This window comes from Mesocricetus auratus, unplaced genomic scaffold, assembly GCF_017639785.1.
Source record: "Mesocricetus auratus isolate SY011 unplaced genomic scaffold, BCM_Maur_2.0 Super-Scaffold_100691, whole genome shotgun sequence".
NCBI classification, from domain to species: Eukaryota; Metazoa; Chordata; class Mammalia; order Rodentia; family Cricetidae; genus Mesocricetus; species Mesocricetus auratus.
In genome coordinates this window covers 15,157,073-15,180,201 of record NW_024429267.1, presented here as the reverse complement: position 1 = coordinate 15,180,201, position 23,129 = coordinate 15,157,073, and the positions used below count along the sequence as shown (strand labels likewise).

Genomic DNA, 23,129 nt, shown 5'->3' with positions numbered 1-23,129 from the left:
TTCAGCTGCCCTTTTTAATCAACTCTCTGTTAGACCCAATGACACAAAAGGAGGTTGAAAATGGGTACAAGAGTTACTGAGTATAGCCTGGGAACACAGCCTGAGAGTATAGCCTGGGAACATAGCCTGGGAGATAGCAGTGGGTATATCCTGAGAGTATAGCAGTGGGGTATATCCTGGGAGAATAGCAGTGGGAGTATAGACCAGGAGTGGCAGAATGCTTACATAAAGGCCTGGATTTAATCCTAGACCTGGATTTAATCCTCAGTGACACATAAATGCACACCTATATGAACACATACATGTACACAATCACATACATGAACACATAAATGACTTACATAAATACACACACACAGAGAGAAAGAGAGCTGAATTTATCAACAATTTACTCTCTACTTTTATGTCCCTTTTTCTTACTTTTTTGAGTTTTCAGAAACTTATTGCTCAGGTGGGCATTGGTGGTGCACGCCTTTAATCCCAGCACTCCGAAGGCAGAGGCAGGTGGATCTCTGTGAGTTTGAGGCCAGCCTGGTCTACAGAGCGACTTCCAGGACAGCCTCCAAAACAATACAGGGAAACCCTGTCTTGAAAAGCCAAAAAAAAAAAGAAAAAGAAAGAAAGGAGAAAAGAAAGAAAGGAAAAAAGAAAAGAAAGAAAGAGAAACGTATTGCTCTCTCAATAGAGATGAATATTTATAATCAAGAAGCCAAAGGAGGTCACACACTGTTCAAAAACAAAGTCAACACTCATGCTCCATTCTGGGCATCTAAACTGTATTTGATGCAAGCCATGTTATCTTGCCAGAGGACAAAGAACCAGGCAGCATGGCAGAAACAGAGGTAAAAATCACCTGGAGGAAAAGGGTATGAACTTTAGGTTCCTGCAACTTGTTTGCGACCACCACAAACACAAGACTGAAAGCAACTACACAGCCCAGTGGTCCCCTTAAGATGCTGGGGCTCCCAAATCAAAGGTGGCATTGGAATACATTAGTCAGAGTAAAATAATTGCATAAACATGGTATATATGCTTGCCTGGATCCACAAATATAGCAAGTTTGTGAATTAGCTGTCCTTGCTTCTGGTGACCTGCTGGTGCCTATGCAGCTGTTCTGAAGCCACACCCACACCCAAGGTAACACTGGGTTTTCATAGTAGAAGAAAGTTCTTCCTGGAGAGCAAGGGAGGCAAACAACACACAAAGCCTGCCAGGAACACAAACCAATCTCTCCTTGTGTTCTAGAGAAGCCAGTACCCAGCTACTGGTGAGTGTGGAGACAGAGTTCAAAACGCCTTTGCCCAAACTGCATTTACCAAAGCACAATGACTCAAACTGTTTAATGAATCAGCTGTGTTAACTGACCCTGCTCCAGCCAGGTCAGACACCTGAAGCTGCCTCAGACAGGAAATGGGTTCAGGCTGAATCTCTTATCCTCTCACTAAGTATCTATGTGGGATTCTTTCAGTAAGAAATTTCTTTTACTGTAGTAGAAATTTCTTTTACTGTAGTAGAAATTTATTTTACTGTAGTAGAAATTTCTTTTACATTAGTGCCTCTTGGCAACCAAGACAGAAGGGGCATACGTGATCCTATTTTATAAGCAAGAACATTCTTTCACTAAGGGATCAGGGACACTGGGTAAGCTTAAGTTCATGGTGTCAACAGTAGTGACACTGGGCAGAAGCAAGTTTGAAGATCTGGGTCCTGTCTGCAGCATTCTATGCCCTGGTGCTTCAGCACTCTATCCATGAGGCAGAAGCAGGAGGAACTCAAGTTTGAGGCAAAACAGAGCTCAAGCAAGACCCTATCAACAGAAGAAAAAAATGGAAACGGCCAGCCATGGTGACAAAAGCCTGCAATCCCACTCTGAGAGAATGAGGCAGGACTGGGAATTGAAGGCTGCTTGGGATTGCTAGCAACTTCCAATTCGAGGCAGTCTGGCCTTGTGTGGCATACCTCAGGAAGCTGCGCACTTGAGGCCAAGCAGGGCTACATAGCAAATTCTAAGTCAGCCTGAGACAGACAGCACGATCCTGTCAAAACAAACGAACAAAAAAAAATTCCTGTAGTCCAGTACAGTTAAACTGTTGCTACAAAATTACTTAAAAGCTTGAGGAGATGTTTTAGATAGAAATTGCTGGCAGAAAAGAAAAAAGAAAAAGAAAGCACTTGAGAAATACTTGAGAAATATATACTTGAGCTTATGGTCATAATTTCAAACTTTAGCTTTCTGTAACATGATCAGTCTTTGCCAAATTAAATACTTTTCTGCTGAATATAACTATATTTTTTATTATTATTACTACATCCACAGTAGCTTGCTTGGGTCTCTTCTGTTATCTCCCTTTCCAATTAAACCTCCACAGCTTAAGTAACAACAACACACACAAAACAACAAAGCACTCTCAAGAGAACACCCCAGTTCTGAGCTGGGAGACGGCCTCATGTGCAAGCATGGGAACCGAGTTCAGATCTCTTGCACACATGTAAAGGGCATGGGGGCTGGATGGGTGGCTCAGTGGATAGATCTCTTGCTAAGCAAGTATGAGGACCAAGAAGAGTTCAGATGCCCAAAGCCCACAAAAAAGCCAAACAGGCATGTTGTCTGCCTGTAAGGCCAGCACTCAGGAGGCAGAGACGGTGATACCTGGGGCAAACCGGAGAGCTAGACTAGCTGGAACTGGTTGAGTTCCAGATTTAGGGAGAGAGCCCAAGTCAATAGAGAAAATGAAGATAGAGTAAGACATATCACACACACACATACACACACACACACACACACACACACACACACACACACACACGGGGGGGGGGGGGCCGGGGGGAGCACATCCTATTTCAAGGATGCTATGAGAAACAAAGAACAAGATACAAGGAATTATGTTAAGTGAGAAGCAAACAAATCAGCAAGAAAAAACTGCTTCCATTCCCCATCAATGGCACCTACTGACCCTCCCAAAGCTGGGTCTGTGATTGTGGTGGTTTGAATGAGAATGGTCCCCAGAGGCTCATATATCTGAGTATGTGCTCACCGGTTGGTGGAACTGTTTTGGGAGGACTAGGGAGGTGTGGCCTTGATTGATGAAGTAGCTGTGTCACTAGGGGAGGCTCTGAGGTTTCAGAAGCCAAGGCTATTCCCAGTTAGTTCTCTCTGCCTCCTGATTGAGGATCAACATGTAAGCTCTCAGCACTGACTCAGCACCATGCTTGCCTGTCTGCCATGTTCCCCACCATAATGGCCATGGACTCACCATCTCAAACTGTAAGCCCCAAAGGCTCTTTTCTCTAGAAGTCGTCTTGGCCGTGGTGCCCTAGCACAGCAACTGAAAAGTAACAGTGACAATGACCCGGTACCGCTGGGTCTATTGCACTACTACCCAGACATCTGCTCACAACGAGCAAAAGACAGAAGGGCAAAACGGAGGGAAAGCATGATCAAGAAGAAGGGGGCAACGAAAGCAGGGAAACAGGGAAACCTTCACTCCACTCCATCAGGCTCTTCCGGGGATGTTGGGGAGGGGTGACTATGGGAAATTTCTTCGGAAGCCTAGAGACTCATTTAACCTCGTTAGCCGTAGTTAAGCCAGTAACTGAGTAGATGTAGAGACTAAAAATCTATCAGTTGTCAATGGTACATAGCTTAGAGTCGCTGCTGTAACCCACACGTCATAAAGGAAAGATGGATTAAATGAAACAAGAACCTAATGTTCCATTCAAATGGGCAGGGGTGATACACCGTAAAGTGTAACGTTCCATTCAAATGGGCAGGGGTGATACACCGTAAAGTGTAACGTGTCTGAAGTGGCAGAGATAAGATCTAAACAGAGCTGGCGTGTCTCATACTGCTGTGCTTGTCCCAGCATGTGGAAGGTAGAGACAAAGGGATCAGGAGCTCAAGGTCATTCTCATACACATAATGAGCCCAAGGTCATTCTCATACACATAATCAGCCCAAGGTCATTCTCATGCACATAATGAGCCCAAGGTCATTCTCATACACATAATGAGCCCAAGGTCAGTCTGGACTACATGAATCCCTATCTTATGAACAACAATAGCAACAAAAACCTATCTCTAGAACAAAAGGCAAACAAAACAAAATCAACTTAATTTCCCCATTTAAAAAAAAAGAAAAGAAATGAAGGCTCCTATGTGAAAACATAGTTTATTTTCTCACCCAGACATTTGTATTTTACTTTTACAAAATAACAGACAAAATCTGGTTCTTTACAGTAGTACAGAATATGTGATATTGAAATATATATTATAGCACTTGAGTTATAAACACACAGCAAACGCATTATCACTTTACAGCCACCATGTTTTTCATACATTTAGTATCTCACCAGGAAATAAGCATTGCTTTTGGCTTAAATATATAAAGTCTCTGATGCTTTTTGTAGCTACAAAAGCCAGTCTAAAACTACCACCATCTACAAAAGTGACAGGCTTTGGAGTACAGGTTTGCTATCATGCCATGGTAAGACTTAACTACGGGAAGCCAGAGGAAGTGATCACTTCAGTGCAGCTGCAGTTGGTCTGCTTAACTGTGGCTCGAAGATGTGCACTACGGGAGTCCAGACGTGGCATTGCTTCTGAACCCCAGCCTGGGAATTCTTGAGGGTCCAGCCATTTTTTGATCTGAGTTAAAAAGACGTCCAGCAGTCACTAACTATGATAAAGGGAAGCAGCATAGGGGCTTTCTTCATCCCTGAAAAAGAGAAACACAGTAGAAATCAGGGTTTATGACTGTATTCAGAAACACAGACATATGACTTACCTTTCATTTGCCAAAGAAGAGCAGAAATAGACCGAAAAACATTACATGTGCCTTGGAAGCTAGGCGACTGTCATACTTGTTCAGGTGAACCTTCCTGCCTCTTTCTAAGGGACACTAAGTTATTAAAATAAACAGTAGCATTTACTTACATAATATGAACATATTACAGATATTCTATTTGTTATCTATATTTCTCTTCTTTCTCAAAAGAATTTAAAAGCCAGGGGCAGTGGCTCATGCCAGTTGGAAGGCTGCAGCAGAGGATTGCCAAGACTCTGGGGCCAACTGAACTCCACTGAGACATTGTATTTATTCAAACTAAATGAACAAATAAGAGCTGAAAAGGATTTGAGATCTATAAGGCAAGTGGCATATATTATAAAACAGAAATCTTAAAATGAGGACAAAGAAATCAATATATCATTAAAAAATAGTGGCTGAACCTTGGCATCAATTTAGCTTACAAAAAAAAATAGCAAACAAGAAAAAAAGGAAAAGTAGCTAGTGCCCTTCATACAGGAAGAAGGACACCAACTACACACAGAAATGTTTGGCTCACAAGGAATCTTAGCGGACCCTGGTAAAGAGCAGCAGTGTCTTGACAAGCGGTATAAGAATCGGTATTGCGGCCGGGTGGTGGTGGCCCACGCCTTTAATCCCAGCACTCGGGAGGCAGAGGCAGGCGGATCTCTGTGAGTTCGAGGCCGGGCTGGACTGACAGCCTTCAAAACAATACAGAGAAACCCTGTCTCATAAAAACCAAAAAAAAAAAAAAAAAAAGAATCAGTATTGCGTGTCTTCTCCAGGGCACTGCTTCCCTTAAGCTGTTCTACTTCCAGTTGCTACCTCACACTCCTAGCTGGACAGTGACACTGGGCAAAAAAGGAAACTTTCTATGCTAAATAACAATGACAGAGGCAGAACAGCAGACAGAGACAGACTTCACCCACTAAAGATGCCTTTCAAGGGTCAAGGAGAGAGACGGCAGTCGATAAAATGCTTGCTGCACAAGCAGCAGGACCCAAGTTCAAGCCCCAGAACACACAGAAAACACCTGCACAAACAGCAGGACCCAAGTTCAATCCCCAGAACACACAGAAAATACCAGGCATGGTAGCAAATTCATAGCAATCCCAGTGCTGGCCAGGCCAGGGCCAGGGAGGTTCCCCATACAGCCAAACCTAGCCTACTTAGCCAGCTCCAAAAGATTCGGTCTCAAAAATACAAGGTAGAAGGATCCTGAAGAATGACATCCAGCTGGGCAGTGGTGGTACGCAACTTTAATCCCAGCACTCAGGAAGGCAGAGGCAGGCAGATCTCTGTGAGTTCAAGGCCAGTCTGGTCTACAGAGTGTGAGTGCCAGGACAGCCAAAGAAACCCTGTCTTGATAAAAACAAAACCAAAAAAATGACATCAAAGTTGACCTCTGACCACCACACTCCTGTGCATACACATACCTGCACACATGTGCACCTGTTCTCTCTCTGTCTGTCTCTCTGTCTGTCTGTCTGTCCGTCCGTCCCTCCCTCCCTCCCTCCCTCCCTCCGTCTCTCTGTCTCTGTCTCTCTCTGTCTCTCTCTCTGTCTCTGTCTCTCTCTCTCTCTCTCTCTCTCTCTCTCTCTCTCTCTCTCTCTCTCTCTCTCTCTCTCTCTCTCTCCAGTGAAGACAGATCTTAAAACAAGAACATCCTATGAGTATTGGTCCAGACTCCGGCACCTTTCCCAGGAACCTTCACCTGTTCTCTTCTTTGAGTTTCCTGGCTGCCTGTGTTGATAGCTTAATTTGTAAGTCAAGTCTCTGCAGGAAATCTCTAGCAGACACTTCCTCAGGCTGGGCAGGTTCGGGGCCTGGGTCCTGAGGACTGGGAGAAGGCAGCTCTTCCCCAGCCACCACAGTCTCCTCTTCATGACAAAAACTGCTGTCAACAGTTTCCTTTTCTGGAGAATCGACGGAGTTAAGTCCATTAAAAGTAAAAGGCTTCTCTGATAGAATTGGGATGCTCAAGGTTTTCTTCAGAAATATACAGTCATTGGTAAACAGTTTGTTGGCCCGCTTAATCTGTTCCATCTAAAACACACACAAAAAAGAAAGAGTTACATACAATGACGTTCCACAGCTGAAATTATTAGAAACATGGGACTATACTCATTCATGAACAATCGTGTGCGCTGCTGTGCTGGCTAGTTTTATGGATACTTGACACGAGCGAGAGTCATTTGGGAAGATGAACTCCCAGTTGAGAACATGCTTCCATAGGATGTTCCTGTAGACAGTCTGGAGTGCATTTTCTTACTAGTGACTGATGTGGGCAGCAGTGCCTACAGGGTAAGGTACCACAGGGGTAGTGCCACCCCTGGGCAGGTGGTTCTGGATGACGGAAGAAAGCAAGCTGAGGAAACTATGAGGAGCAAGCCAGTCAGCAGCACTCCTCCATGAGGACTGGATCAGTTCCTGCCTCCAGGTTCCTGACTTAAGTTCCTGGCCTGACTTCTTCTGATGATGGAGAGAAAACTGAATACACCCTGCCCCAACTAGTTGCTTTTGATTGTGGTGCTTACCACAGCAATAAAAACTCTAAGGCAAAAGCTGTCCCTGAATTCAAGGGTCTTTCCCTCTGCAGAAAACTTCTGTTATTTCAAAAACAACACGAAAGTCATTTCCTCCTATACAAGCAGATTTATTTGTTTGTTTTGTTGGGAGCTTTGTTTTTGTTTGTTTCTTTCTTTGGTTGGGTTTTTGGGGGGTTGTTTGACATGGAATCTTATGTCACCCGGGCTGGCCTTAAAATCACTATGTAGCTGAGCATGACTCTGAACGTCTGATTCTGTCCCCACCTCCTTCATGCTAACTTTATGTGACACCATATCTGGTTTATATTGCTGGGGATCAAATCTGGGGCTTCATGAATGCTAGGCAACACTCTACCAAACAAGCTACATTCCCTGACCTTTTTAGGCAGCTTTTAACTATCAGTAGCCCTTAATCACCTAAGTATGAAGATGTAGAATTTTTATCATTTATTTGTTTTATTTCAAATACATTTTTATTATTTTTATTTCGTGTGCATGGGTGTTTTGCCTGTGTATATATATGCATGTGTACCACATGCATGCAGTTCCACTGGGGGCCACAAGAGGGCATGAGATCTTGTGAAACTACCGCTACAAAGGGTTGTGAGCCACCATATGGGTGCTGGGAATCAAACCCAGGTCCTCTGAAAGAACAGCCAGTGCTCTTAACTGCTGAGCCATCTCTCCAGCCCCTTTAGCACTAATTTAATGCTTATTTGAACATTTCTGTCATTTGAATTTTTAAAAAGTCTTTATATTGATACAGTCTTACTTGTAGAGGGATCCTTTTATCTCTGGAATTCCCCTTGGTGAATTAATAGACCCAGGAGGTAGTAGAGACATGTGTCTGAGCAGAATGTCAAAAAATGTTGTAGGCTGGGGATACACCATGGAGAAGGGCCTCTCAAAAGAAGGTGGGTTCTGGTTTTTAAACTTTTGACTTCAAATGGGCCTTAGGGAATACCTGAGTCCCAAGGTAAAAAAAAATGATCGGAGGTATTTTACAAATAGTGTGTCATTCTTTTACCCTACGGGTGCAAATATCCACTTTACCAATAAGAAGACAGGGTTCGCCGAACTTATGTATATATGAATGGCAGGTGACCCCTGACTCTCACAGTCTATGGAAGCCTTCCCCAACCCACAGAGGTGGGAAAGGGGCGAGATGGAGACTAGACCCTCACAACAGCACTGCAATCTAGCGCTCTTTACAAATGAGGGGATGGAAAAAGTTAGTGGCCTAAGTTCACAGCACTGGTGAGCACAGAAAGGGCGGACACTAATTGGCTCTCAGCCTTGCTGAGAGCATCTCTTGCTGCCTCCTCTTGTGGTGTGTCTGTATTTCCCCACGCCAGACGGGGAACTTGCACCAGGACAGGCACCTCACAGACACTGTAGCAGTTCACATACACACAACTCTTTCAGGGGAAAGACAAAAAGTGTGGTGAGATCATGGAACAGCCTGACTGCCTTGGTTCAAATCCTTCCCTGCCAACTGGAACTGCATGTGTGACTTATCTCACACACCTGTAAAACAGGCACCGTTTATGACAATGGGGCTGCAAGGGTTAAATGGATTTATATTAATATACACACACACATATATACATACACACATATATGTTTATAGATAACACACGCAAGTGTGCGCGCGCGCGCGCGTGTGTGTGTGTGTGTGTGTGTGTGTGTGTAGAGAGATAGAGATAATGAAAAATATTGTCACCCACTGCTAGGTACTTTATTAACATCTATACATGTACTTATGTACGCATGCACATGTACCTATCCAGCTGTCTACCCTCTATTCAAACTATCCATGCACACATGAAGAAATTCACACACAATGAGATAATTGGTTTGACAAGCACATACAGCGACATAGACGTCTGATCAGGGATTTCTGTCTGACTCAAATTGAGGAAATCAAATTTTGGAAGCCTTTAAACTGATTTTGAGTAAAAAAAATATCGAATTTCTACTTTCAAGAGTCTAAAGAAAAAGCAATCAAATAAGCGGACCCCATTCCTCCCACCTGTTTTTGTTTGTTTGTTTTTATTTTGTTTTGCTTTTGCTGTATAGCCCCAGCTCTCCTTGAACTGACTGCAGTCCTCCTGCCTCAGTCTCTCGAGTGCTAGGGGTAAGCATGCGCCACTTCAACAGCCTTTCCTGCTTTCTTACGAGAAGCCATGAAAACAGCACCACTGCAGGAAGCTGTTATCATCAGCAGCAGCAGCAGCAGCATCTATATGTGAGACTAGATATGTGACTGGTTCCCACTACATAACCTTGGAAATTATTGATCCAGGACTCACTATGTAGATTAGGCTGGTGCTGAACTCACAGAGATCCCCTTATCCTTACTTCCTGAGGGCTGGGATTTAAAGTGCGCAACACCAAGCCCCACCTTCTCCTTTTCTTTGAAAGGAGGAAAAGGAGGAGGAGGAGGAGGAAGAGGAGGAGGAGGAGGAGTGGTGGTCTGGGTTTTTGGGAGGTAGCAATGATGAAAAAGAGAGATCATGCAGGGTAGGATCATTTTAGAGAGAAAATTAAAATCTAAATATCCCAAGTACCTCTGGTTAACACAGACAGGGTCAGATTTGAGAGAATTAAATATCTTGAAACCTTTGGCCATGGAGACTGAAGTATATTCCAGTCCACACACTTGTGGGTCCCCAAGGTCCAGCTCCTCCCATCTCCCTTGGCATACAAGCTTCCAGAACATGGGGAGCAAGTGACTCAGCCCCACCCCTGCAGTATCACAGCGCCCCAGCTTCGAGACACGACACGTCCACCTAGAAGTCAGCACTTGCTGAGTCTGTTGGGGGCCAGCTTCGCGACACGACACGCCCACCTAGAAGTCAGCACTTGCTGAGTCTGCTGGGGGCGATATTCCCTTTCCTGCAGGGGGAGAAGGGCCGGAGCCACCGCCTGTCATCCTGCCACCAGGTGGAACCTGACACTGAAGCCACTGCCACCTTGGAGGATGGCATGTGGGTCACAGCCTGAAGCTAGAGAACCTCAGATCTTTCATTTCCATGAGTGGAAATAAACCCCTTTTTTTAAATTTTGACTTGATGTTTTGTTTTGTTTCGTTTTTTATGTTGCCTGCTAACTAAAAACAAATCTTTCGTTGGGTGGGGGTGGCGCACGCCTTTGATCCCAGCACTCGGGAGGCAGAGGCAGGTGGATCTCTGTGAGTTCCAGGCCAGCCAAGAGAAAAAAGTACACACAAAAAACAAATTTTTCTTCTTTCTTCCTTCACTTTTTAAAAGTGTGTGTGTGTGTGTGTATGTGTGTGTGTATGTGTGTGTGTGTGTGTATGTGTGTGTGTATGTGTGTGTGTATGTGTGTGTGTATGTGTGTGTATGTGTGTGTATGTGTGTGTGTATGTGTGTGTATGTGTGTGTATGTGTGTGTGTGTGTGTGTGTGTGCGTGTGTGTGTGTGTGTGTGTGTGTGTGCGCGCGCGTGTGTGTGTGTTGGTGCTCAAAGAAGCCAGAGGTGTTGGGTCGCCTGCAGCTCTAGTTACAGGTGGTTGTGAGTCACCTGACGAAGGTAATGAAACTTGAATTCAGGTCCTCTAGAAGAGCCCCCAGAATCTTTTTTTTTTTTTTAGTCTAAATGCATATTCAGGACTGAAGAGATGGCTCAGTGGTTAAGGGCATGGGCTGCTTTTCCTGAGGACCTAGGCACTGACATGGCTGCTAACTCTAGTTCCAGGGGGTCCAAAATACTCTGAATGTACATGGTGCTTGCACAAACATACAAAAAGTCAAATATATATATAGACATAAAGATATATAATTAAAATAAATAAAGTTTCAAAAAATGAATAGATAAATGCATATTTAGCATATATAAAGACAATATGGGATGGGCTGGATAGCTCAGTGGGTAAAGTCACTTGCTGTAGAAACCTGGTGACCTGAATAAAAACCCTGGAACCCCTGTAAAAGGCAGTAGTGAATTGACTCCACAATGCTGTCCTCTGACCCCACATAGGTGTCAGGGCATGTGCATCCATGCACAACACAATAATCATTATTATTAAAAAATTACATTTTTCCATGTAAATAAACCCACTGGGTAACATAATGTTATTACTAACAAGTTTTAAAAATATAACTACCACATGACCCAGTTGTGACATTCCAAGTACACACACAAAGAAATCAAGTCCAAACAACAGAAATTCCTGCACACACATGTTTCATGTGGCAATACTCACAATAGGCAAGTATGTACTGGGTATAAGTGACCATCAACAGATGAATGGATAGGATAAAGAAATGTGGTATTTGCCAAGCAGTGGTGGCACATCCCAGCACTCAGGAGGCAGAGGCAGGTGGATCTCTGTGAATTCTTACGGAGTGAGTTCCAGGGCAGCCTCCAAACCTACAGAGAAACCCTGTCTCAAAAAAGAAAGGAAGGAAGGAAGGGAGGGAGGGAGGGAGGGAGGGAGGGAGGGAGGGAGGGAGGGAGGGAGGGAGGGAAAAGAAATGTGGTGTTAATACACAATGGAGTTTTATTCAACCACAAGGAAAAAAAAACAAATCATGTCGTTTGCAGGAAAATGGATGGAACTTGGAGGTCCTCATGTAAAGAGAAATAAGCCAGACTCAGGAAGACAAGTACCCCACATGGAAAGCAGATTGGAGAAGAGAAGAGGGAAAAAAAAGAACCAGTAGGAGAGAACAGGAGACAGGAGAGGGGAAGGATCAAAGTACTCTGTACAAAAGCATGAAAATGTCATAGGACAGCCATTGTTTTGTGCCATTAACATCACTAATACTAAAAAAAGAGATACAAAGAAAAGGGTCTTCAGAAAGTATTGGTGTTGGCTGTACTCTTGATGAACAATGGTTTGCACCAACAACAGTGCCTCCAAACCGTTGCCTAATGTCAAAGGGTGAAGCCAGTCATGCAAAGAGCACCTGTCATACCACAGAGAGATAGTGGCACAGCTGGGGACAACAATAAGCTCCCAGCCATGGTAAAGACAGCAGATTCATTGCTTCCTGCCTTTTAGCTAAGATCAAGTGTTGACGCTGGAGTTTATTTCGAATGTGCTAAGAAGCCCTTGGACAGGCATGGTGACACAAACCTATAATCTCAGTGCTAGGAGGTCAAGGAAGGAGGAACCCTCCAACTCCAAGGCTAGCTAGCTCTAGGCTACATACACAGTGAGGTTGAGGCTAACCACAACACACAGTGAAACTCTGTCTCAAGAAAAAAAAGTGAAAATGGGGTAGAGGGTAAGGGTGTAGTTCAGTTGGTAGAGTTTTTGTTAGCATGCTTGAGGTCCCAGGTTCGGTCTCCAGCAATGCTTATGCTAGGCATGGTGACGCATATCTGTAATCTCAGGAAGTGTGTACCTGTAACCCCAGCACTTGAGAGCTGGAGGCCAAAGGATTGGAAGGTCAAGCCCACACCAGCTCCAAAATCCACAGCTGAGTGTGAGGCTAGCCTGGGATACATGAGACCCTGTCTTAAAAAGCCAACAAAACAAAACAAAAAGGTAGCTCCTGAAGGATGAAAGAAGGGAGACATGTGATCTAATTATAGTTAAAGACTACTCAGTTACAAACAGAAAACAAAATCAACGACTCAGGAGTTGTAGGGGCCATGCACAGCAGCAGCAGACATAACTGGATAATCCAGGCCACAGAGGGTGTTGTTATCTTGTGAGGAATGCTTTCTATTTCCATCTGAACACAGGTCTGGAAATTTCACCTCACAAGAAAGTAAGACCGTCACGATCCATCCAAGGAAGAGCTGGACATCTCTTTTTCCGGGCCTCTGCTCCTCCTCACAGCCATTCAATCCTGAGAACAGAAAGTGTGACCTTTCAAAGTGACACAGAATGAGTTTCTGTTTCTCAGGGAGGTTTAGCAATCGAACATTTTCATCCTCTCCTAGCCAAGGGAGTGTAATATGACCCAATGAACCCAGTCTAGCATCTGGTCACTAAGAAACCAGACTGGAGAAGTCAAGCAAGAACCCTTGGGGCAAAATAAAGCAGAACACAAGCGGCCATTATTAAAATGATTCTCCGTTAATTCATCATGCAAAGGGGCATTTACACTGGAGAGAATTCACAAGACTTAGCCCCAAAAGTTATCTCCATAGCACTGCTGGGCTTGGCTTGTAGAATAATCTCATTTACATATACAACTGTCATTTTGTCATTATTTTTATCGAAAACAGACTGAAATACTAAGTGATTATCTCTGATGTGCCCCATATCTGTGACATGTTCCATTCTGGGTGTTGGTGGTAACCAGACCCTTGCCATAACCATGTGCTCATGGGAGGGGGGGTAGTTTGTCCTTCCACATTCTCCAAAGGGTATATGAAACAGACTTACAGGAAATGCCCCCAAAGGTAAATATGTGTCAAAGGATACATTATCCATCTCCTAGAACTGAAGAACAGTGAGTGGGTGAATGGGTCTGGAGCAATCTACTGGGTGACGGGACTTTCTGAAATTGAACAGTGACAGATTCACAACTGTAAATGTATTAAACATCACCAAATTGTACACTTAGGGCAGAGTGAATTTTGTGTTCTGTAATTATATCTCATTGGCAATGTTTGAGGAAAAAAATACATGAGAACTATTAACACCCCAAATTACAGGTTAGCCTGGCACCCCTTTAACTCTAGGTGACAGTCAACAACCTCTACCACACAGATAAGACTAATTCCCAGGGCTCTTCCGCCAAAACAGGAAAATCACACCACTTTCTCCCAGCACAGTAACTTTTATGTGGGGACTTGAGAGGCAACTCAGTTTAGCAGCTAACTGGATGAGAAAATGACCTGGGATTAAATCTGACTGAAGCCAGGCAGAGTGGCCTATTACCCCGGCACTCAGGTGGCAGAAAAAGGCAGATCAGTTTAAGCATTTCTGCCAGAGAAGGAGGAGATATACACATAGATCTTCTCTGTTGCCTCCATCCAGATTTGTTGTTTCTATGTGTCCTCTAGTTTTTACAATGTTTCCAAATAGAAATAGTCTAAGTGATAACTTAGAGCTCTGAAGCTCTGACCAGTTTCCCCCAGAGGCTTAGATACAATAGGGAGGTGCCAGGATGCTGGAAAAAGAAACAAAGCTAAATCAAGAACCAGAGCGAAGGAAGGAGCCTGAACGTCTCTGTAGGAAGAGGCATTCCAGCCCAAGCAAGTTTATGTCAGAGGTTTGAGCAGCAGCTAATGGTTTTCTCAACCAGACCCAAATGGTTTCAGTTTCCCAGAACTGATGCCCAACCTGTGTGTAACTGAGTGTCAAGACTGTCAATCAACACCAGCAACAGCGGCAGGGAGGCAGAACTTGCTTTTCCTGTGGTGTGACACATGCTTATGACTCCAAGCACTGAAATGCAGGCAGGAGGATCAGAGGTTCAAAGCCAGTGTGGGTTTTATAGTGATTTCAAGGATCACTTGGGCTACCTGAAATCTTGTCTCAAAAGAAACAAAAAAGGAGGGCCTACAAGATGGCTCAGTAGCTAAAGGCACTTGCCACCAAGTCAGATGACCTGAAGGGGATGTCTGGGACACACCTGATAGCAAGACCGAACTGTCTCCTGTAAACTGAACTCTGACCTCCACTCACACCCTGACAGGCACGTCATACCTCTCTCCCAACCCAAAGGAGTAAATGCCATCTTATTTTTATTTCTTTTATGCATGTTGCCTGCATACATATACATACATATACATATACATGCCTTGTGCCCAAGGAGGTCAGAAGAAGGTATCAGATCCCCTACCCTAGAACTAGATAGAGATGGTTGTGAGTCATCATCTGTGTGCTGACAACCAAGCCCAGGTCCTCTGCAAGAGCAACAAGTGTTCTCAACCACTGGGTCATCTCTCCAGACCCACTTTAATCAATTCTTGCAGTTTATATCTTCAACAGGCTGTTGTCCTTACTCAGTGCCAACCCAGGATCCTACCTTCCAGAGCCTGTTAATTCCTAGGGTGACAATCTCATCCCAGTCCAACTTTCTGTGAATTGAGTCCATATGCATGCGAAGGCCATCAGGTGCCGGAAAGAGAGAGCATTTGATCATGTAGCCCCGGTGTCTAACACAGGCCTCAAATAACCCAGGCTCAACACAAGTAAAGGAAGCATAACGAGTATGAGCTATTAGTGACCCACTGAAGAAAGGAGACTGTGGGAATGTCATAACTCACTAGAGGAAGAACTGGGCCCAATCACCCTGGCTCAATTCTCAAACAGAATTCTGCTTCCTTACAGAGAGATCTCCTGGGTCTCCAGGCAAATGTCTAGGTCAGATATACTCAAGAGAAACAATTAACAAATAAGAAGAACATACAGGGGGCTGAAGAAATGGCTCTGGGGTTAAGAGCACTGGTTCCTCTTCCAGAAGTCCTGAGTTCAATTCCCAGCACCCACATGGTGGCTCACAACCATCTATAGTGGGATCTGATGCCCTCTTCTGGGAAGTTGTACATACAGTTAGAGCACTCATAATCTTAAAATAAATAAACCTTTTTTAAAAATGAAAAGAACATGCAAACATGTCTGGCTTTTTGACATTATGACTGACACTGTATCAGTTCATACTCAAGAACCATGCAATCCATAATGTTTTAAGTTTATAACTTTACATGAGTCACAGTCATAGCTGGTTTTTGTGTGGCCCTGGACTACGGTTTAGACACACTTGACAGCCTATCAACAGGTCACCCAGAACCTAGCCACTTCTCACCATAACTTCCCTTCTTCACTACTTTGGTCAAAGTTACTGTTCTAGCTCATCTGCATCACTGCAAAAGCCTTCATCCTATCTGGTCTCTCCTTGCTCCTGGTCCAGATAGTCTATTATCAAAGCAGCAGTCAGAATGATTCTTTCCAGCCAGGCCTGGTGGCACATATCAGCACTTCAGAGCCTAAAGCAGGATTACAAATGCAAGGTCAGACTAGGATTATACAAAGAAACCTTGTCTCAAAACAAAATCTACCCATGTTGGTTAGTTTTATGTAAACTTGACACATGCTAGAATCATTGGGACTAGGGACTTTCGATTGAGAAAATATCTCATATCAGATTGACCGGTACTCTAGCAGGTGAAAGCAGGAAGATCAGGAGTTCAAGGTTATCCCCACCTACACAGGGAGTTTGAGGCCAACCTGGGCTACATGAGACCCTGACTTGAAAAAATATATAAATAAAAATAAAAAACATGTTAACAATAGTTTTGAGGTTGAGAAATCACATTTAGACTTCTTGTAACCATATAATTCATTATGCCTGACTCTAACACATTAGAATCAAAAGTTGGGGCTGGGAGGACACTACAGTGGTTAAGAGCACTAGCTGCCCTACGCTGGACCAGGTTTTTATTCCCCTCACCCTCGTGGTGGCTCACAACAGGTTGTGACTCCAGTCCCAGGTGGATCCAAGGCCCTCTTCTGGCCTCCACAGGCACCAGGCATGCAAGTGGTCTACACAGACATCCACACAGGCAAAACACCCCTGCACATAAAATAACATTTTAAAAAATATAAAATCAGAAGTCTTTACAAAGTGAACGAAAATCTGCTTTATTCTTTACTGGGAAAGGGCAATAAGGTAAAAAGTAACAGGACCTACATTAGACAAATCACAGGTTGGAAGGCATTTGAACTAGGCAGGTGTTTAGCAGATGCAAGCAATTTAGAAGACCATAGGTCACAGAAAAAATGTCATGGGGAGAGACCACAGGAAATATGACTCATTTGGATATCACGGACTCCTAAGTATACACAGACTAGCCTAATAGCTAAGATGCACAGAAACCAGACAAAGTGACCTTCCTTCTTCAGTGAGCAAGATGCTAAGAGCCCTTGCTAAGAATGCAGATCAGAAGTAATATCTAGAACAAAGAAAACAAGTTATCCCTGTGTTAATTCAAGCCTGTCTAGATGATGATTATACTTGGAAATAACCAACCTCTTATCTATTTTTGCATCTGTAAGATGATGAACCACACCTGTCTCCTCTAGGCTTTTTTTTTTTTTTTTTTTTTTTTTTTGTGAGACAGGGTTTCTCTGTGTAGCCTTGCTTTGTAGACCAGGCTGGCCTCGAACTCACAGAGATCTACCTGCCTCAGCCTCCCAAGTGCCAAGCTTCCCCTAGGCTTCTTATGAAAGCCAAATTAGATAAGATCAATATGAAAACAAACAGAGGCTGGAGAGGTGGCCCTAAGAGCACTGCCTGCTCTTCCAGAGAATCAGGGTTCAATTCCCAGCGCACACACGATGGCTTACTACCCTCTGTAACTCCATTTCCAGGGTATCTGACACTTTCTTCTGGCCTCCGTGGGCACCAGGCACACAGATGATGTGCGTATATACATGCAGACAAAACACTCATATACATAGAAATAAATGAATCTTTTTCCTAAGAATGAAAACGGACAAATGTGATGCCTGGCACACAGTAGGTACTCAGCAAAGAGCAGTCACTGGGATTTCTCAGTTCTGCTTTTCATTGGCTCTGACCCAAACCAGACCCCAGTAATGTGCATGAAGGCAGCTTTACATATATGTTCACATTAACACTGCCAAGAAGGCTCTCAAAATGGGGTGATGGTGCTCTCAGAACGCTTAAATGATAGAAAGACTTGCTGGTAAACAAACACCTGGTTAAATATGCAAAACAGGTTACTCTAATGCAGACAAGATCATCTTTCTTCCGATTGCTGCCCAGGAAGCTTCAGGAAGGATCACTGAAAACAGATACTGGGTTCCAATGTAAAAAGGCTATCACACGGCTCACAGTTAATTATAAGTAATTTTAATGAAACAATTTGTTCCCTCAGGTTTCCATGATCTTCCCTGAGGTGTAATGCAATATACCCAAGACGCAAACCCTTATAAATTTGTAAAACACAGCCCTCTAGCTCACCTAGACCACAGTTCCTGGCTGCTGTTTAGCGACAGGTGTCACGTTCAGGGTTGCCAGTGAGCCCAGGGGTGTCATTTCACTTCTAAATAAAGAAGCAGAATCGATAGAACCAGAACCATCCCTGGGAAGAACTGAACAACCTGACTCATCACAGCTTGTTTACACAGCGCAGAATTCGCATGGGTTTGGCTTTGAGTAAATACGTAGTGAGCTCCGGTTAGCATAACCGGTAAAGGTCGCTGTGTGGGTGATGCCAAAAACGCGGGCCTCCTTAGTGTTTCTCACACGATAGACACGATCTGAGACTGACAGGGCACAGGGAAAGCCACGCACTAGCTGGTCGGGAAGCCCTGGCGGCCACCCCTATTCGCAGCAGCAGCAGCAGCAGCAGCAGCAGTTGCTTAGACACCCATTGCAGTTGCAGCAGCGCGCGCCCGGGATGCAGCGCAGAGACGCACGGCCTGCTCCCCACCCTCCGCTCCCATCCCCAACCCCGCCCGGAGGCCGCAGGCCGGGGCCGCGGAGGCGCGCTCTGCTCACCGTGACTCCATACTTGAGCGCGATGCCCTGCAGCGTGTCTCCGGCGCAGACCCGGTGCTCCACATGGCGCTCGATGACGCCGGCGCCCAGCGGCGCCCGCACGCTGGCCGTGCTGCCGTACGAGCGGGTCTTGGTGCGGGCCAGGCTCAGCGACAGCTCGGCCTCGTCGGGCTCCGAACCGGAGCGAGAGCGCGGCGGCGGGGAGGGCGCCGAGGGCCGGTACGCACGGGGGCCGCCTTCCCGCGGGGCCGGCGCGGGCGAGAGATCCGCCATGGGTCCTGCCAAGGCCGCCGGGGCGCCGAGCTCGCCAAGGGGGCGGTGCCTTCTCCTCCGCCTCTTCCTCCTCACTGGGGCTGCTGCTGGCCGTGCCGCGGGGGCGGCAGGCGCGAGGCCGAGGCGGGGAACTGCGGTACCCGCATGGCGTGCGCCGCCCTCTGAGGCCCAATTTCCCCGGCACCAGCGCTTCCCGTGCGCCGGGGAGGGGAAAAGGGAGCCGAGGTCCCGCCGCAGTGTGCGGGTCCTGCGGTAGAAGGCCCTGAGGAAGCGGGAGCGCGCTGAGGCCTGTTGGCCGAGAGAGAACCATGGAGGAGGTGTCCTTGGACTCAGGTGGACCCCAGAACCGTGCCAGGTAGAAAGAGGCCGACTACAGGCGTTACTGGCCACACAGTATACCCCCACCAAGCAAGCAAAGCTGATTCTCTACCTTGTTCAGTGATCCCCCCCTTCATGACATCAAAGTCCTGGGGGGGTGCAAACCTTAAGATCACCAGGGAAGGGAAGGGATGTTAATCTCTTCTGACAGCGCGCGCGAGCGCGCGCGCGCGCACACACACACACACACACACACACACACATTTGCTTGGTACTAGGGATTGGCCCCAGCTTGTGCATGCTGAGCAAACACTTTTTTTTTTTACGAGACAGGGTTTCTCTGTATTGTTTTGGAGGCTGTCGTCCAGCACAGCCTCGAACTCACAGATATCTGCCTGCCTCTGCCTCCCGAGTGCTTGGATTAAAGGCGTGCACCACCGCCGCCCGGCTAAGCAAACATTCTTATCACTGACTATAATACCCAAGTACACCAATTCTTTCTGGTTAGTTCTTAGGCCTGCTGGGTAGCTGCTGACTAACCAACCCTCCCTCTGGTTGTTTCAGGTTCGTTCTTCTTTGCTGACCAGTACCAGTTTTAGGCCTAGGCTGTATTAAGAACCTACATCTATGGTTCATTCTCCTGGCACACTGCTTGGAATTTGCTGTGTCTCTGTTACCGGCTTCCTCTTTGACACCCTGAAATCATAACTCCCCTGATGTTATCATCAAACCACCTAAGTCTCTTGTCTGTCGTCTCCATCTCAACACCCTCTCCTCAATGCTGACTCCAGAGGGCTCTGCAGAACAGAATTAAGTGGACCCTTCTGCCCTGACTTTTGAGAGACACCCCCTCAGCCATCCATCCCCTCAGCACTCAGGTAGATGAGGAGAGTGAGGTTTCATTTGGTTGTCTAAAGTTTAGGAATAGTGGTTCCCATATCACCACTCAAGTTTCTTCAGTTGCTCCCTGAGAATAGCAGCATCATAAACCAACATTAGCACCCAAGTCAACTGTTGTTACTTTTAGCATCTACAATTCATCCTGAACAGAGCCACGGAAGTACTTCCCACCTTCATGTGTTGTATATGCTGTTCCCTCCATCAGTAACAGTATTCTCCCAGTATCCTGTTTACTGTTCCATTGTTTGTTTGTTTGTTTTCAGATTTACTTTTGTGTATTAGTGTGTGTGTGTGTGTGTGTGTGTGTGTGTGTGTGTGTGTGTGTGTTCCATGTGCACTCAGGTGCTTGTGGAGACTAGAAAAGGATGTCATCTCCTGGAGCTGGGATTACAATGTGGTTTGTGAGCTACCCAGTGTAGGTGCTGAGAAACAAACTCGTGTCTTCTGGATGAACATCCTCTCTTAACTGCTTGCTGAGCCATCTCTCCAACCAGATTAGTTTGTTTTTTAGAAAAAGTCTCATGTAGCCCAGACTGGCCTGGATCTCTTGATTCTCCTGCCTCCACTTCCTATGCTGCAATTACAGGCACATGCCATCACAAATGGTTTATGCAGTACTGTGGATTAAATCTACCAAATGAGCTACATCTCCAACCCCAGTATTTGAGGGATTTTTCTAAGACAAGGTCTTCCTATATTCTTAATACTGACCCATGTAGGTCAGACTGGCCCCAAAAGCAAAATCCTCCTGCCTCCAAAGAACTGGGATTATAGGCATGTCTCAACACATCCGGTTTGTTCATTTGCATTTGTTGCCTGGGTTTCATTACGTTGCCAAAGCTGGTCTAGAGCTGCTGAACTCAAGCCTTAGGCACAATAAGTGCTGGGATCCACCGCTCCCAGATTTCTTAAATCTTTAAGGTTCTTCTTCAAACAGTACATTCTCAGTGCTCTGAGGCAGCATATATGCTAGAATCAAATGATGCATTTTGCATGGGATACTTTGTTTTTCGGATTCTCTCACAGTTGTCCCTAGCCTCACCCTGCCCAGTTGTTACAGTTTCCCCTCTGAACCTCCAGGGTGGTTTGTACATCTTGTTCACTTTTAAACTCCCTCTGTTTATTTGAAACATTTGTGTGTTTACCTTATCTCCTCCACCGGCTGCATGCTCCTAGGAGTCATAACTGGTTCTTTCCTTTGTTTGTTTGTTTTGGGGAGGGGTTGTGTGGGTTTTTTGTTGTTGTTGTTGTTGTTGTTGTTGTTGCTAAGCTCAAGCAGTGCCTACTTCAGCAGAATAAAAAATGCACATTACATGTAGCTGAAAGGGGTTGGGGATTTAGCTCAGAGGTAGAGTGCAAGGCCTTGGTTTTGTCCCTCAGCTCCAAAAGGAAAAAAAAAAAACATGTAGCTGATATACAGTAGAAAATACTAAGGTCTGAATGGTTTAGCATGCACTCCTTGCTGTGATATATCTCTGCTATAAGAAGAAAGTCAACAGGACCCACTTAGCGTAGAATGAGGCCCCTGAAGTTGTAAACTAAAACCAACCTTCCACGTTTTAGGCTGATTATCTCAGACATTTTACCATGGTGACAGGAAGATGACTAAAGGAACAGGTAATTCTGAAAACAATTACTAACAACACCAATAATAGCTACAGTAGAACTGTTCAAACTAGTAAACACTCATCAAGATTTGGGTCAATGGGCTGACACCATGGCACAATCCTTAACCAAGCACTTAGAAGGCAGAAGCAAGAACATTGCTTTGGGACTAGAGAGATGGCTCAGTGGTTAAGAGCACTGACTGTTCTCCCAGAGATCCTGAGTTCAATTCCCAGCAACCACATAGTGGTTCACAACCATCTGTAGTGGGATCTGATGCCTCTTCTGTCATAAAGGCATGCATGCAGACAGAGCACTGGTATACATAAAATAAAAATATACATCTTTTTAAAAGAGAGAGAGAGAACATTGCTTGGAGCTTAAAGCTATACTGGTCTATAAAACAAGTTCCAGATATATATCAATTGTATAGTGAGAGAGACTCTGTCTCAATAAAACAATAATAATAAATTTTTTCAAAAGATTGGCCTAACGAATGGTGTTTTCTAATTTCTTTTGTTAGTGTTTATGTTAGTTCATTGGGATTGTGCTGGCAAAGTAACATACACGGTATAGTTTATAAACAGCAGGAGTTCATTCTTCACAATTGTAGAACTTGAGAAGTCCAAGATGGGGGAGGGGGCATATCCAGTGTCTGGTGAGCCTGTGTCCTTGTTCATAAACAGTACCTTCTTACCTGGTAGAAAATGACAATGAGCACCCTTGGGTCTGTTTTATAAGAGCACTAACCCATTCACAAGTATTTTGCTCTTTCAATTTAATCACCCACAAAAGGCTCTTTTTGCTTTTTTCTTTGCCAGGAAGGCTAGAATTTTAACATATGAACTGGTAAGGGTTGGCAAACACACACACACACACACACATACACACACACACACCAAGCTATGCTGTGTTCCTGGTGAAGAAGACTCAACATCATAAAAATGTCTACATTATATATGCAATAGCAATTGACATCCTGATCGGTGGTTTAGAGGAACATGACAAGCAAGTTTTAAAGTGATCTGAACTTCTGGGATATCTTTCTCTTTAGAGCTATAACAGCTAACATAGAGGAAACCTCTCCCCTCAGAGCTGTTACACAGGCATTGGGTATTTCCTCTCAGAGCTGCAACACTTGCACAAGGAAAACCTTTCCCCTCCCAGCTGTAACACTTACACTGCACACAGCTAGAGACCTGAGTTCTTTCCTCGGAGACCA

General features: G+C 45.0%; 1 protein-coding gene across 3 annotated transcripts; it reads right to left on the bottom strand.

Annotated features, from left to right (window-relative positions):
• Window positions 1–4,149: 4,149 nt before the first annotated feature.
• Window positions 4,150–19,608, bottom strand: Lysmd2 (LysM domain containing 2). Of its 3 annotated transcripts, XM_013116045.3 has the most exons (4): window positions 18,812–19,608; window positions 13,086–13,177; window positions 6,519–6,850; window positions 4,150–4,714 (listed from the first exon to the last, which is right to left on the bottom strand). In XM_013116045.3, exons 1-4 carry the CDS (start codon window positions 19,392–19,394, stop codon window positions 4,672–4,674), a joined length of 1,050 nt encoding a protein of 349 aa, XP_012971499.1. In that variant the 5' UTR covers window positions 19,395–19,608; the 3' UTR covers window positions 4,150–4,671. The 3 variants fall into 3 exon arrangements, with proteins under 3 accessions (XP_012971499.1, XP_005073781.1, XP_021085026.1); XM_005073724.4 differs by lacking the exon at window positions 13,086–13,177 and having other exon boundaries at window positions 18,812–19,185; XM_021229367.2 differs by lacking the exons at window positions 13,086–13,177; window positions 18,812–19,608 and adding an exon at window positions 18,272–18,403.
• Between the last annotated feature and the right edge of the window lie 3,521 nt (window positions 19,609–23,129).

What these genes read in the sequence shown, in the direction of transcription:
- Lysmd2 (XM_013116045.3), bottom strand. Translation starts at nt 19,394, where the DNA reads ATGGTTCTCTCTCGGCCAACAGGCCTCAGCGCGCTCCCGCTTCCTCAG. An exon ending in CGGTCTTACTTTCTTGTGAG is followed by an intron (nt 6,851 to 13,085) that starts GTGAAATTTCCA and finishes TGTGTGTTTTAG; the next exon opens with ATGGAACAGATTAAGCGGGC. An exon ending in AAACTCAAAGAAGAGAACAG is followed by an intron (nt 4,715 to 6,518) that starts GTGAAGGTTCCT and finishes TCTCTTTTTCAG; the next exon opens with GGATGAAGAAAGCCCCTATG.